Source organism: Anoplophora glabripennis, unplaced genomic scaffold, assembly GCF_000390285.2.
Source record: "Anoplophora glabripennis isolate ALB-LARVAE unplaced genomic scaffold, Agla_2.0 scaffold745, whole genome shotgun sequence".
Lineage (NCBI taxonomy): Eukaryota > Metazoa > Arthropoda > Insecta > Coleoptera > Cerambycidae > Anoplophora > Anoplophora glabripennis.
In genome coordinates, this window is record NW_019416912.1 from 119,379 (window position 1) to 133,218 (window position 13,840).

Below are 13,840 nucleotides of genomic sequence, written 5' to 3' on the forward strand. Positions count from 1 at the left end.
TAATACTAAGTGAATTGTATTGCAAAGGTAAATATTTAAATTCAAAAATTAAATATCTCATTTATTACTAAAGTGAAAGGAACGTGTTGTTTTTTATGTTTTATTAAGAACCATTAAAAATATGTCATGCACCACAAAACAATGTCTACCTGTCAAGCCAACTTTATTTTGGCGAAATAAGTTTCAAAATGAAACATGTCGAATTTTTAAAATAAATTTTGGGTGTAAAATTTTCTTAACCGAATCCCTCACGTCCTTGAATTAATGTCCGGAAATTTTTCCTCAATCACGCATTTTTCTAGAAAATACGTTCCTTCGGAAAAATTTCCGGAAATAATTCAAGCACTAGGGAGATTTTAAGTGATAATTGTTTGCATATAAATAATTAAAGACCTAAATAGCTGTAAAGTTCTTGCGACGATGCCGTATTTCCAGGAAAGAGATCAAATCTCATTTTATGACTGCATTTTTTCTAGAAAATTTCAAATCTACGAAATGATATATCCATTATGAAATGATTCCCAAAGTTGCACTATAAAATATATCGAACAAATCAGTATACGAGTAAGAGGTATGCTATAATTTAATGATTACATGTCCAACCCATCTGAAACCCAGTATCGATTAATTTTTTAACGACTGGATGATTTTCGTCTGGTTCAGTGAACCGCTTCACCGATTTTAGGGTTTACCAGCGCCAGTTTTCGATAGGCCCTTTATATTGTATCATTTAACGATATAACCGTGTTAGTACAGGAAAATTTTGAATTTGGGGAGGATAATTCAGATAACACTCTTGCCTATCTTTTTTACATTTTTATCTAGAAAAAAATCGGAAAGAACAAAGTTTTTAAAAGCAAAAAGGTGAAATAAAAAAACTACTTTCTAGGGCCTATAACTTCTTGAGGAAGTAAGATGGTATTAAGGTAAGTTTATTTATTTCACCTTATTCTCATTCATAGTCCAGTCAGTGACCATTTTCTCGTATAATTTTGCCAAACAGCACCGATTTTCATAAAAATTTGGATTTAGGTTCTACTTACCCTCTACTTCAAACTTGACCCTGTGCCGGAGGTTGCTTTTTATTTTTTAGGGGTGAAAACTACCCCTATTCAAAAATAATTATAGAATATAGATTGGAGCATGTAATAAGTTGAAATAATCTTTCAATAAGTAATTACTACTTCAAAGTTGACCTTGTACCGGGGGTTGCTTTTACCCTGGGGGTGGATGCCACCCCTTCTCGAGGGTGAAAAATGTTTCATTGAAAATAACGGGAATGGATATATTGACTAATTCTAAGCAACTTCTGTTCTATAAAGTTTTTTCTGAAAGTTAGTACTTTTCGACTTATTCGCGAGTGGAAGTGTAAATGTTTTAAGGGCCCCATATTCTTTAAATAGTGTTTTCCGCAAAGACAAATAATTTCAAACATTTAATAACTGAATAATCTAAAGCTTATCAAATAATAGGAATGTTATGTCATACCACCTGAGTATTTTCAAAGACGCCGCAGTAAAACGAATAAACAGGTTCAAAAAACGATCAAACCATCAAGGTTTTAGGTACTGAAATCTACGAAAATATTAACTTTTTTATATATAATTCCACATGTAAATATTCTTATAACATTTACTTGCTTAGTCCTACATATATACGTGAAAATAATTCTTAAAATGTGGGGTTAGAATAACAGCAAACGCATGTTTTACAAACGCTTTTTTTTAGTTATTATTTTATTTGAGTAAATTTAAATGGTAACAATGAATAAACAAAACATCAAGGATTTTATTTTTGTGCTTACTTTTGTTCTACATGTTTTACTTTTAAAGATTTCAGTACCTAAAAACGCCAGAAATTTCACTATTTTTCGGCCGGGAATATGGCCACCTTAACCAAAAAACCAGTTTTACAGACGGTTTTTCGCGAATAACTCAAAAAGTAATTTTATCAATGAAATCATTCTTATAAAAAATGTAGCTTACAAAAAAAAATAAAAAAATGGTGTATTTATGGTGTCTGCAGACCCAATACAAGCGGAGTAATAGCTTGTTGAAGGTTGGTTCTTATTCGTCAAACGCCAAAATTGAAAGTTTGAATACTCACAGAACTTTTTTAAAGTGCTTGAAAAAACCTTTATTTTTATTTTTTATAAAAGTTCCTAGCGTCAAACCTAAGCGAGGTGATGAAAATAAAGTTGGTCCGTATTTTTTTCGATGACAAAAAACGTGAAAATCACCCCTTAATTACCACCCCAATTAAAAATAATCGTAACCACTTTACAATTTACTTTATTTATGTACTTGTAATATGCTCTAGAAGTTTGACCGGTTTAAAGTGCTTAGTGTTTTGAAAAAGTTGAGCTTGAAGTGAAAAGAGAATTTTTGTATTGCCTTTTCTTTAAAATAACTCAAAATCTATTAATATACGCAAAATTTTGTAGAGTACAAAATTGTATGTTTTGCATTTTTGAAAACTTTGTTTAAAGTTTGCATATGTTCGTAAATGGCAAATTGTTCAAGCCCTTTCAGCTCAAACCCTTACAAAAATAAGGGCTAAAAGAAAATATAACTTATTTTATCTTATAGCCTTTGAAAAACCCTACAAAATAGTATATTAGAACACGTATATTGAAGCATTGATGAATACACATTATAGCTATATTTTAGGAATAGAAATAGAAATTTTAGGAATAGAATGGATGAGGAAGACGAGAGTGAAGAGGATTTTTGATTATTTATATGTTCTTTGCAATAACAAAAATTTTTGTTATAAAAATAAAAAAAATTAAAATCCATATAAAAATAAAATTCTTATTTTCCCTATTTTTGTCTTCAAACTTTAATCAGTAGGTTTTTTTAAGGTTTGATAAAATAAATACATTACATTTTAAATAATAAAAAGATTGTATTATATTTGTTCGATTTTTTTGCAAGGGGTGGTTTTTATAAGGGTTGAAACTTACAAATAAATAATAAAAAATTAAAACAGTAAAGAAATCTTAATTTAATATCACTATATGATTAAATTATTCTAAGTTGCTGAATAATATTTTTCAACATTATTTTTTAATAATTACTGTCATATGGGGTGGTTTTTTGGAATTGACAATTTTCAATTCATCATAGTTACTTGTTTAAAGAAGATTTCAACTTATTATTACACGCTCGAATATTCTATAATTATTTTCGAATAGGGGTAGTTTTCACGAATAAGAACCAACCTTCAACAAGCTATTACTCCGCTTGTATTGGGTCTACAGACACCATAAACACATCATTATTTTAGTTTTTTATAAGTTACATATTTTATAAGAATGATTTTTTTGATAAAATACTTACTTTTTGAGTTATTCGCGAAAAACCGTCTGTAAAAGTATTTTTTTGGTTAAACATTTACACTTCCACTCGCGAATAAGTCGAAAAGTACTAACTTTCAGAAAAAACTTTATAGAACAGATGTTGCTTAGAATTAGTCAATATATCACAACCGAGAAGGGGTGGCATCCACCCCCCGCTACAAGGTCAACTTTGAAGTAGTAATTACTTATTTAAAGATTATTTCAACTTATTACATGCTGGAATCTACAATTCTATAATTATTTTCGAATAGGGGTAGTTTTCACCCCTAAAAATAAAAAGCAACCCCTGGCACAGGGTCAACTTTGAAGTAGAGGGTAAGTAGAACTTAAATCCAAATTTTGGTGCAAATCAGTGCTGTTTGGCAAAATTATACAGTAACGCCGTATTTTACCTTCAATGACTGGACTATCAAGGAAACTAGCCTTAAAGTATGGTCCATTTTTTAGTAAGCACCCTGTATATTCTCTTTGTCCCTTTGTAAATCTCCTCGTAAGTTATGGCGCTTCAAGATGAATTTATTCCTTCTAATTTAATTGTTTATAATTACAGTAATTGTTTTGTAAGTTTCTGCGGAACTAATTACGATAATTCTACTTCAGACATCGGCCCCATCCGACTCTTCTATCACCATAATTGCCCGGATTTCTACCGTAAAAGCAATCGACCTTCAGCAGTTCCAGTGTTCATTTTCTTTGGCCTTCCTACGCAATTCTCGAAGTAAAATATTCCTGTGAAAATTGGATCGTTTCTTCCAGATATACTATCTAGATGAAATGTGTGGTTAAGATTTATTATGTCCTTGGTATCCGAATAAAATAATAGTCTCTAATATTTCACTGTATAGAATGCGGTGCCAAGTCGCGACAGGAATTTTTAACTGTGTCCTCGGGACCAGCGAAATATGGCACGGTGAAATGGGATTTCAACTTTGTTTTGAAAAGTTTAGTTATCGGGGTCATATCGTATTTGCTTCCATGGAACTCTCTGGAAATACGAAATCAGGACGGAGGAGAAAAAGACGTCTAGTCTTTGTATTTGTTACTCTCTCGAAGTGGTTTTATTCGCGAAAAGTTGAAACCTAGATATATAATTTGCAACAACCAATCAGATTTTAGTATACGAGTCGAAGTTGTCATTATGTAACATTTTTCCCAGAAATATCTATTATCTACGGCTAAATTATTAGCATTTTTAAATCAAAAATACATGGGATCTAAAACCGCCCTGACACGCCGAAACAAAGCAGACGACATTCTAAGCAAAAAGTGCTCTATAACGTTTTAACAAAAGAAAGTCAGGAAAATCACTCACGTCAAGCACGAAACAACAGGTAGTTAAAAAAAGAATAACAAGGAATTATAAGGTTTTAAATTAATTCACAATGTACAAGAACTTGAAATTATAGTAATTGTTTATTTTATACGTACTCGGGAACGAATTTATTGCTAAACTCGCACCAAGGAAACTTCTAAGCCGCTAAGTTTCATTAAATATAGAGCCGTTACATCATGCCCACATAAACGCGTAATATTTATATTATTAGCCTCGAAGCAGGATGTGGAGCGTTTTCCCGTGTGTTTTCTCTCTTTATTTTTGCCAAGTTGCGTCAAAACAGGCCGATGAACACATCTGAATAATCCAGCGAATTTTTAATTGGTACTAAATGGGGATATGTTACACAAAGTACGGCTAAACCGAACTGTAACTGTGACAAATTGACTGTGTAATTGAATTACGTACGTGTAACTTGTTTGTGATTACAGTAGTCTACGTTGATGGGAACATATCGACCGGGACACAGAAATGTGTTTGTACCTGGACCTTTTTTATGTTCAATTCACTCAAATCAATCAAAATCTAATGGGCTGGTCAGTGCTATTAAAATATTTATATAGGTGATTGGCTTTTGTCTGCGTGTGGTAACTATTACGTCAGTGATGTTTTTTATTTATAGCTAAACAAACAATGTAAGCGAAATAACGCTGGGCTCTTTCGAAAGGTGTCGGCATATTGACAGTATTTCACTTCAACCAAAGATACAGTCATGGAGACTATACGAGGAGCCCGAACTCCATGTAAACAAGAATCTTACAAAAATAAGAGGGCGCTAGTGTTCCATATGTCCCATATGTAGAGAGGGGAGATAAAAAGCGGCAGTTTTGAATATTTATATGTTTTGTGATTTGAATTATAAATCAATCATGTCATTTTTGTAATGTGTTAAAAATTTTAAAATAAATAATGTAAGCTACTTTGAATTATATAAATCATGAAAATATGTCATTCCGGATTGTAATTAAACTAAATAGATAATAAAAAATATTAGCTTTATGAGAAGAATTTGGTGTTCGTAGAAAGAAACTAGTTTTCAAGGAATTTATGACGTGATCTTGTTAATATTAACCTATAAGTAAGGTTTATGTTTTTGATAATTACTTTGTTAAAGATTTTAGTTTAATGTTAGTAAAAAATAGTCACATTTTATACAGGAAGTTGCCTTTAAAAAAATAGTAATTCTTGTATTATTAATATGGAATTTTTACTTGTGGTAATAAAAAATAGAATATAAAAAAACTCGGTGTTTTAAATAAACTTTTTAAAATATTACAGATGTCCGATTTTGAGTCCAGTGATTCAGATGACTTATTAGACGCATTGTCCAGCTTGAGAGTGGTGATGAAATAGATTTATTCTAAGAAACAGATAGAGTAAAAAATAAGAACTACTTTGAAATTATTGTACCTGAATATAGTGGCCAAGTTTTTTTAACATGTCCATGTTAGCATATGGGAAGTAGCTAACAGAATTGAAGAAAAATTTGCCATTTCTAATTATTTCACCCATGATTCTGGTAAATTTTGCATTGCCTTAAGCTCTACAACAACCAGAAAAGTTACATACTTGCTAAGTAACTTGTCTCCATAAATTATAGAATGGCCGAGATAATGAGGCAGTTGTAATCGAACAATATTTTGCCCAATATGAATTTCCAGAGCAGGTTATAGGAATAATTGATGGGAAAGGAATTCATATAAGATAGAGTATATCACAATCCATATTTTTTTTGAATAACCAATAATATACTATATTATAGTGTAACTGAAAACTGACTATGGAAAGTCGATAAATTATGGTTGGACAATTTCTAAGCTGATTGCCATGTTGTCGGTTTAGACTTCTCAATGCTTCGAGAGTCATATCGCTCTCTTCTCAAAATGTCAAGAAGCTTAAAACAACATAACCAATTGATACCAAAATTTTAACAAAATATAGGTACTCCATTATAAAGGTCACAAAAACTAGGTAATCTAAATATTTTATAACTGTTTAAAATCGATTAGTTTTCTGGGTATATATTTTAAAATTGCTGTAAAATTTAATTCTACTTTCGTAAAATTGTTGATTTAATTCGAACGTAACATGGTTCCATGACTTATTTCAAGGTAGAGTATAGACCAAAATTAATAAGGTATTATAAAGAAATATTTTAGCAATGTTCTATATTTTTGTTACATATTTTGTAAAAATAAAATGTTTATCTACCAAAGATTTCAATGTTTTATTAATTGAATCAAAAAAACGAAATTATTTGTGCCTAATTAAAATAAAATAAATATTTATTCATAACAAACAAGTAACAAAGTAAATATATATTACAAATAAAACAACTTAAAAATAAGTAATACGTGTCAGTCTATCTTCTTAAAATTTCATTTTGTTCATGAAGCAATTGATTTCCATGTTTAAATATTTAGTAAAAGTAGTCAATTACCAATACAGATCGATCAGCATCAATTACTACACGTATCCTCTCTTTAAATTTTATATGATATCTGAATTTCAATCAGTTTTTTACTAACAGGAAAGAAACAGCAACTAATTGGAAATGATTTATTCAATTCAGTAATGATAATAGCGATGTCACCAGGAAGAATTATATTAAAGATACGAATTTAATTATTTATGCACGTAATATAAATTACAAGAATATGTAGAAATAAATAAAGTATACTTGGTTGCTATTGTCAATATTATGTGAACATATTCATAGTTGCTTCGTCGAGACCTCATCACACGTCAACAGAACTTTTCTTTTATTAGATTATACAGGACAGGATTGCTCACTTTCTAGTATAATCTCATCGTAACTTAATTGCTCTTGATTTACTTGCTGTTCTTCTTGTTGTTGTTGTTGTTGTAAGTGTTGCTCTTGTTGTAGCTGCTGCACCTGTTGTTGCTGGTGTAGCGGATGCTCTTGCTGTTGATGCTGCTGCAAAATATATAAAGAAACAATGCATCATTCAATTATACAATATTTTCACTTATGAAATATTTCTATTTAAAAATTTCTCTACCGTATTAAGAATCAAAGAAGCTGCTTCCATCTTCCGAATTATTCGACTTTTTGCCATAATATTAACCCACTATATTTTATGTAATAAAGAACTGCTGGACATCATTAGATTGAAAATGCAGATCACAAACGTACTGTTTTATTTTAAATCTGTTGACAATCATTCACTTCACATACTATTACCATATTTAAATTATTTTTCGAAACATTTAATTACCATTTATAAAAACAAATTGTAATAATTTTTGACTTGACTTCTAGCTTTTAGCTTAGTATACCTCCCCGCTCCCCAATATATCTACTAAACTCAATATAAATAAAATAAAATTGGTTATTTGCTTACTTCACTCGTATTTATGAAGCTACATTCATTTGGGACATATGGAACACTAGCGCCACCCCAACATCTACCATTTCTTGGACAAATTTTGTCAATTTTCCCGTATGAGTTCGTGCTCCTTATGTAGTCTCCATGGATACAGTGTTAGGTAATGTTTTGACGGTGAAAGAGGGATACGTGTCAGCCCCAAAATTAATTTTTGGTCTTTGATAATGTTTATCTTAATCCTACTAAATGAATTATCGTTCCTATTTTCCTCAATTCTAAGTAATAGCTGCCGAAAATTAAATAGACAAATTTCACGCACAAACACAGCGACATAACTTTTTTATTTTGGAAACAAATCGTAAATAGTAATTGTATTATTGAATTTTCAAGATAATAAAATTCTGGTAGCTAATATTAAAGAATTTACTTCGTTTGTCTGTGGTACAATTCAAAAAGGAGCAATGCTTTTCAAGAAAGTCATTATTAACAAACAACAATGTCAATAATCATCACAGAAATCAATTATAAACATACGTAATACAAAATAAATATGAAATTTACTTAATTTTAGGACTCGCTAGAGCCAACATACAGGATGCTTCAGAAAGACCTCCCTTAAATACAGGGGGTGTTAGTACTACAAAAAATAAGAATTTTTTGTCCTATGAGCTATATGAACTCGTTTTCGAGATACAGAGCGACAAAATAAAATGTATTAAATAGAATTTTTGAGGATGCCAAATACGCTAGTCTTAATATTATTTTTTGGATATTTCATAGATGGCGCTAATTAATTATGCTACATTCCTGATACATTTTTAAGTTCTAATTTTTTTGAGGTTAGGTTTTTTACCATTCAGGCTCCAATTTCTAACGTACAATTTTATTTTCTAAAATTAATATTACGGTGTATAAAATAAGTGACTTTTCTCAAAATAGGCTTATGTCAAAACTTATTGATGGATGTTCATAAACAAGGCATACATTCTTAATAATATTTTAAACTCTAATTAACTTTATATCAAAATTTTACTGATTGTAATTAGTCATTACTAACTACAGTCACTAACAATCACAAAAAATAATTATACCAGTGTATTTGGTATCCTTAAAAACCCCGAAATACCAATTTTCATAAAAATATTTCGCACCGTTTGGAAATTTTCGTATAAATTCTATTTAAAAAATTTTATTTTGTCACGTTCTATCTCGAAAACAAGAAGAGACAGACATATAGCTCATATGACAAAAAAATCTTATTTTTATTTCGTACTATCACCCCCTGTATTTACGGGAGGTCTTTCTGAAACACCCTGTATAAAGATAAGTTAGCATTACTAACAACATTGTCCATTAGCGTGGCACCGACAATATCCACGAATCGTTATTTACTCTCCACGTGACGTCATAATACGACGGCGATTTCCCGTTTAATTGTCTCGTCGGTTACCAATACGCATCGATGAAATATTCCTTGTCATTATTTTGTTCTAATAAACATTCACAAAATCGAACCTTGTGGGATCTTCTGGTTGTAATCTACCTGAGATGTTTGCATCTTCGCCTAATTACTATAAAAGTATAGTAGGATCGTATTCGATGCAAAGTATAGCAAAAAATTGTTGGTCTTTTATCAAAGGAAAATCGTGTCATCATTTTTAGAACGCGTAAGATGAACCATTTTAAATTTAAAATGAAACTGAACGTAAAATCTGAAATACCGCTTCATACGTATTGTGTTCTGGTAGTAGCTGTAGTCGCCCAGGTGCATCGATTGTACGAAGTGGTCGGTTATACGTCAAATACTAATCTGGCGAGCTTGGTCGTAAATCAGAGACCGTCTTCAAAAAACAAGTAAACAGGGGCGCGTACAGAGGTAAAATGTAATACATTATGTCGAATTTAAAAAACAAATTGGATTTATAATAAATTATATTTAAAATAAATAGTTTATGAAAATAAAGGAATTTTTGTAGGAACAAGGGTGCCAGACGTGAACTGATCCCTTCATCCCTTCATAATGCATAAAGAAATTATTCAATTTCTAAACCCCTTAAAACCGTACTGCACTGGATCCCTTGTCAAGCAATGATTTATTACTTTGCACCGAATATGATCCTACATTAGCTTTCTTCTTGTCTTACGCATTGTTCTTTGCTTTGTAATGTTGTACAAACGTCCAAACACAACACAGTATATGGCCGAGCTAAGCACGACGGACGTTTTCAGCCAAAATTTTAAGCAAATCGATTTGCTTCCTTCGCATGTTTTGAATAATGAATAATTCATGGCCGGACTGCATTCAAGATCAATATAGTGGTATTTGCAATAAGCAATTTTCTACTGCAACTTGTAAGATTAACACTATAATTTCAACTAAAGCGTTACAATTTTCAGTTAGCAAACGGAATCATTCAACGAAAAATTTAAATGAAAATTAAGCAGAAACTTTCCTATATCAAAGCGTATTCACATTTCTCTGCCACTTGATTTAAAGGTATACGTGTATTAAAGACAACACTTAGCAAATTGAGAAGAACAAGCCATATTAAATTGGGGCTACGCTAAAAATAACTTTATTTCGTCGATTCAAACTGAAGGTCTAGTTGAGGCTGCTACTCGTATATTACACGAGTAATATATGCAGCCTTTATCGTCATGTCACTTTTTTCGTACTTTTATAATTTACGTACATACGTATATTATAAATTAGAGACCGTAAAAATGTTACTATAAAAAAGGCTACAGCGTTATTGTCTCGACAATAAGTAGCTACAGGATGCACTAGAGACCTTTATGTTACAAAATAATTTGGTATCTAGTGGTTTATGTTTTAAGAAAATAAAAATAGTTGTACTGGTACCTAACATCTTTTTCCTCATTCTATCCGTAAAAGTTAATCCAATGTTTGTGGGGAAGGGCCGTATATTAGTATTTTTAGTATCGAGTGACATGAATCTCATATGTCCAGATCAATTGGAAAACACGTATTAAATATTGTTCTTTGGGTATATCGAACGTAAACAAGGAAGTAGGAAGCTGAAAAACTTAAATAAATACCTGAATAACTTGCATGTGAAACGGTGAGTTACCCAGTGCACTACACGTTCTGTTTGTTGATTTTATAAGTAAGTAAACAATTCCACTAATTGCCTGCTTGTAAATTGTCAATGATAGATAACACGCAGATTTTCCATGGAGAGCGGTTTGCGTTTTGCGGTACTTTATATAATATATGGACGGTCCCAAACACTTGGAAGTGCTAAATAAAGCCTTTACGATAAAAAAAAATGATCTATGACGCAGGCCGACTATACTTTTTCAATTTTTTTCCCAATGTCCTAACCTGAAAGTGCGAAAACAAATTTTTTTTTGTAGATTTGATGTTAAGTAACATTGCGAGGTAACTTTTTCCTCAAAATCGATTCGAAATGGATTCTGACGACTTCCGGATGGTATAATGTGTTTTGTGGAGAAAAATTGCCTAGAATATAGCGAATAACCATGTTTTTCGGATTTTTAGGTTAGGATGTCTCCAAAACATAACTTGATACAGCAATTCTGAGGTCGGATTATAGATGAAGTAAAATACAGGTTTATCAAATAAAGTAATTTATAATTAAAAATAATATATAATTTATGTAGTACAATCGGTAAACATTATTATCATCTTTGCCACCATCCAAGCTTGAACTATGAATATGTCGGTATTTTATAGAATTATAGAAATAAGTTGGCACTAGCGGAACAATAGCAATGTGAGTGGCTACTGGCTAGGATTAGATTTACGATTTAGTCTAGGTTCGTAGTTGGTGACTTTTCCTTGGTAGTTTCTGAAACACCAACATAGGAAAATCAAATTTACTGAGCGCCAAAACAGATCTTACAATTAGTGGCATCACCCCTTAGTATCTCCGATTTTAGAGTATGTTTATTGAATCCATCGTCTCCCGTGAGTTTAGAGAAACATTGTTGAAATTGTATTTTGCTGTCTGTCTTCCAATTATTTCGTTATTAAGTTTATCTTTTATAAAAATTTTCCAGCCGAACGCGTTTAGCGTATCCATGATTCACTATTACCACTGTTTACCTTATTATAAGCAGAGCGATAAAATATTTACAGTCAGAATTAACAAAATTTGTTCCTGTATTACTAATTCCACCTAATTGTTTTAATAATAACGTCACGTTTCTTTGTAAAAATCATGCAAAGTCCTGTGTACGTTCTCATACATCCAGTTCGTGGCGAGAAACAGTTTTATAATTAATTCCAGTCAAGATTAATGTGTTTTTTTTTATATTACAGAATGATGGCACATGCGAACCATTAGACTATACCATGGAATCTCTTCTCTTAGGCCGACAGCATGGTACCGCTAGTGGATCGACGAATGTAAGTTTAAAATGCCTTTTCTGTAATTGAGAAACGCCCATTATCCATTTTGTTTTTGGTTGTTGTAAATGAAAGCATTTACGTGAATCATAATTACTTATTTGCCAGCCTTGCCTTGAGCAACATTTCGCGGAATGAGTCACTGAATTTATTATTTATTTATAACCGAGTGTTGCGGGTTTCGCTGTGGTTTCCTTCCGCGTTTTTTTAAAGTCGGAGGAATGTAAAACATTTATTTATAATGTGTACTTTATTATAATAATAAATAAATAGTATACACCTTCAACAAAGTTTAGATAACTGTTGCTAAACAAATGTTTTATTAATTTTAATAATAGATTGAAAAATTATCTTAACTCGATCTTCGTCTTTTGGTAGTGAGAAATCATTTTGGTAAAGAATTTTGTGAATCTAGTGAATCTGTATTTAATGAATTGTTGATAATCTTAAAAAGTAATGTATATAATTGAAAATATATCACCTCCAATAAATATTGTTAAAATTAAAACAAAAAGGCAGTTATTCCTTAGGTGTACCACAAAGAGGATTTGGCATCAAATGTAACATCAAGGTCAGTAAATTGTAAATTGCTATTTAAATAATCACTATTTTATAAATCCAGACCAGTTTGACACCAACTATTCACTTTGTCTAGATTATCTTGTAATCTGTTGTAATCCTTGAAAAATTTAACTTCCAAAATAACTTACGTTCGTCTGCATAAAACAATTAATTGACATCAAGGCATACAGTTAGATCATTAATAAAATTAACAGACAAGTGCAGTCCCAGAATCGACACTTGGGGAGCCCCCGAAGATTGATGAGATTTATCTGACTGTAGGCCACGATGCTGTGCAAATTGGTATCTCCTACTGAAGTTAAGATTTAAATAAACAGAACAGAGCGGGGTAAATAAATTCGACTGTGTAAAATTATTTCAAGAATTGTACCGAGAAGTTACTTATAATTTTTTTCCCTTGACATACTTCCGACAGTTTCATTGTTTGTGGATATTCCTATAATTCCTTTTTGGAGTTGGATGTGACGTTAAAAATTTTGCAAAAACTGCTTTGAGGTCCTTTTTTATTTTAATATGTAGAGATTAGATCAGATCTTTAGCTAAAATTACCCTAATTTTTTTTATTGCACATAATATTGTCTTCAGCAATTCGGGAAATGCAAATAATATTAGTCAAAGTGGAAGTACTGCTATTTTAAATGTGACAAGAACAAAAAACAAAAAGTGGGAAAAGAGCATAGGTAGTATCAATAGTATAAGTTTTCCTTGGTAGTTTATTTCAAATGTAAGGAGAATAAATTATACTCCACTTTACTGATTAAATTCATTAACAAACTTTTGAAATTGCAACAGATTATTTTCTAAAAGCGATGTATTTTATT

At 31.1% G+C, this 13,840-nt stretch overlaps 1 protein-coding gene and 1 long non-coding RNA gene across 2 annotated transcripts in view; both read left to right on the forward strand.

Annotated features, from left to right (window-relative positions):
- LOC108913928 overlaps nucleotides 1-12,575 on the forward strand; it is a 60,320-nt gene extending 47,745 nt beyond the window's left edge. Inside the window, exons 3-4 of the mRNA XM_018719581.1 lie at nucleotides 12,351-12,437; nucleotides 12,546-12,575. Coding sequence (XP_018575097.1) covers nucleotides 12,351-12,437; nucleotides 12,546-12,575 — 117 coding nt within the window. The remainder of the gene's footprint in view (nucleotides 1-12,350; nucleotides 12,438-12,545) is intronic.
- LOC111692012 lies at nucleotides 5,871-6,087 on the forward strand. Its single transcript, XR_002763118.1, has 2 exons — nucleotides 5,871-5,910; nucleotides 5,973-6,087. It is a non-coding gene; the product is annotated as an uncharacterized LOC111692012 (long non-coding RNA).
- Nucleotides 12,576-13,840: the final 1,265 nt, after the last annotated feature.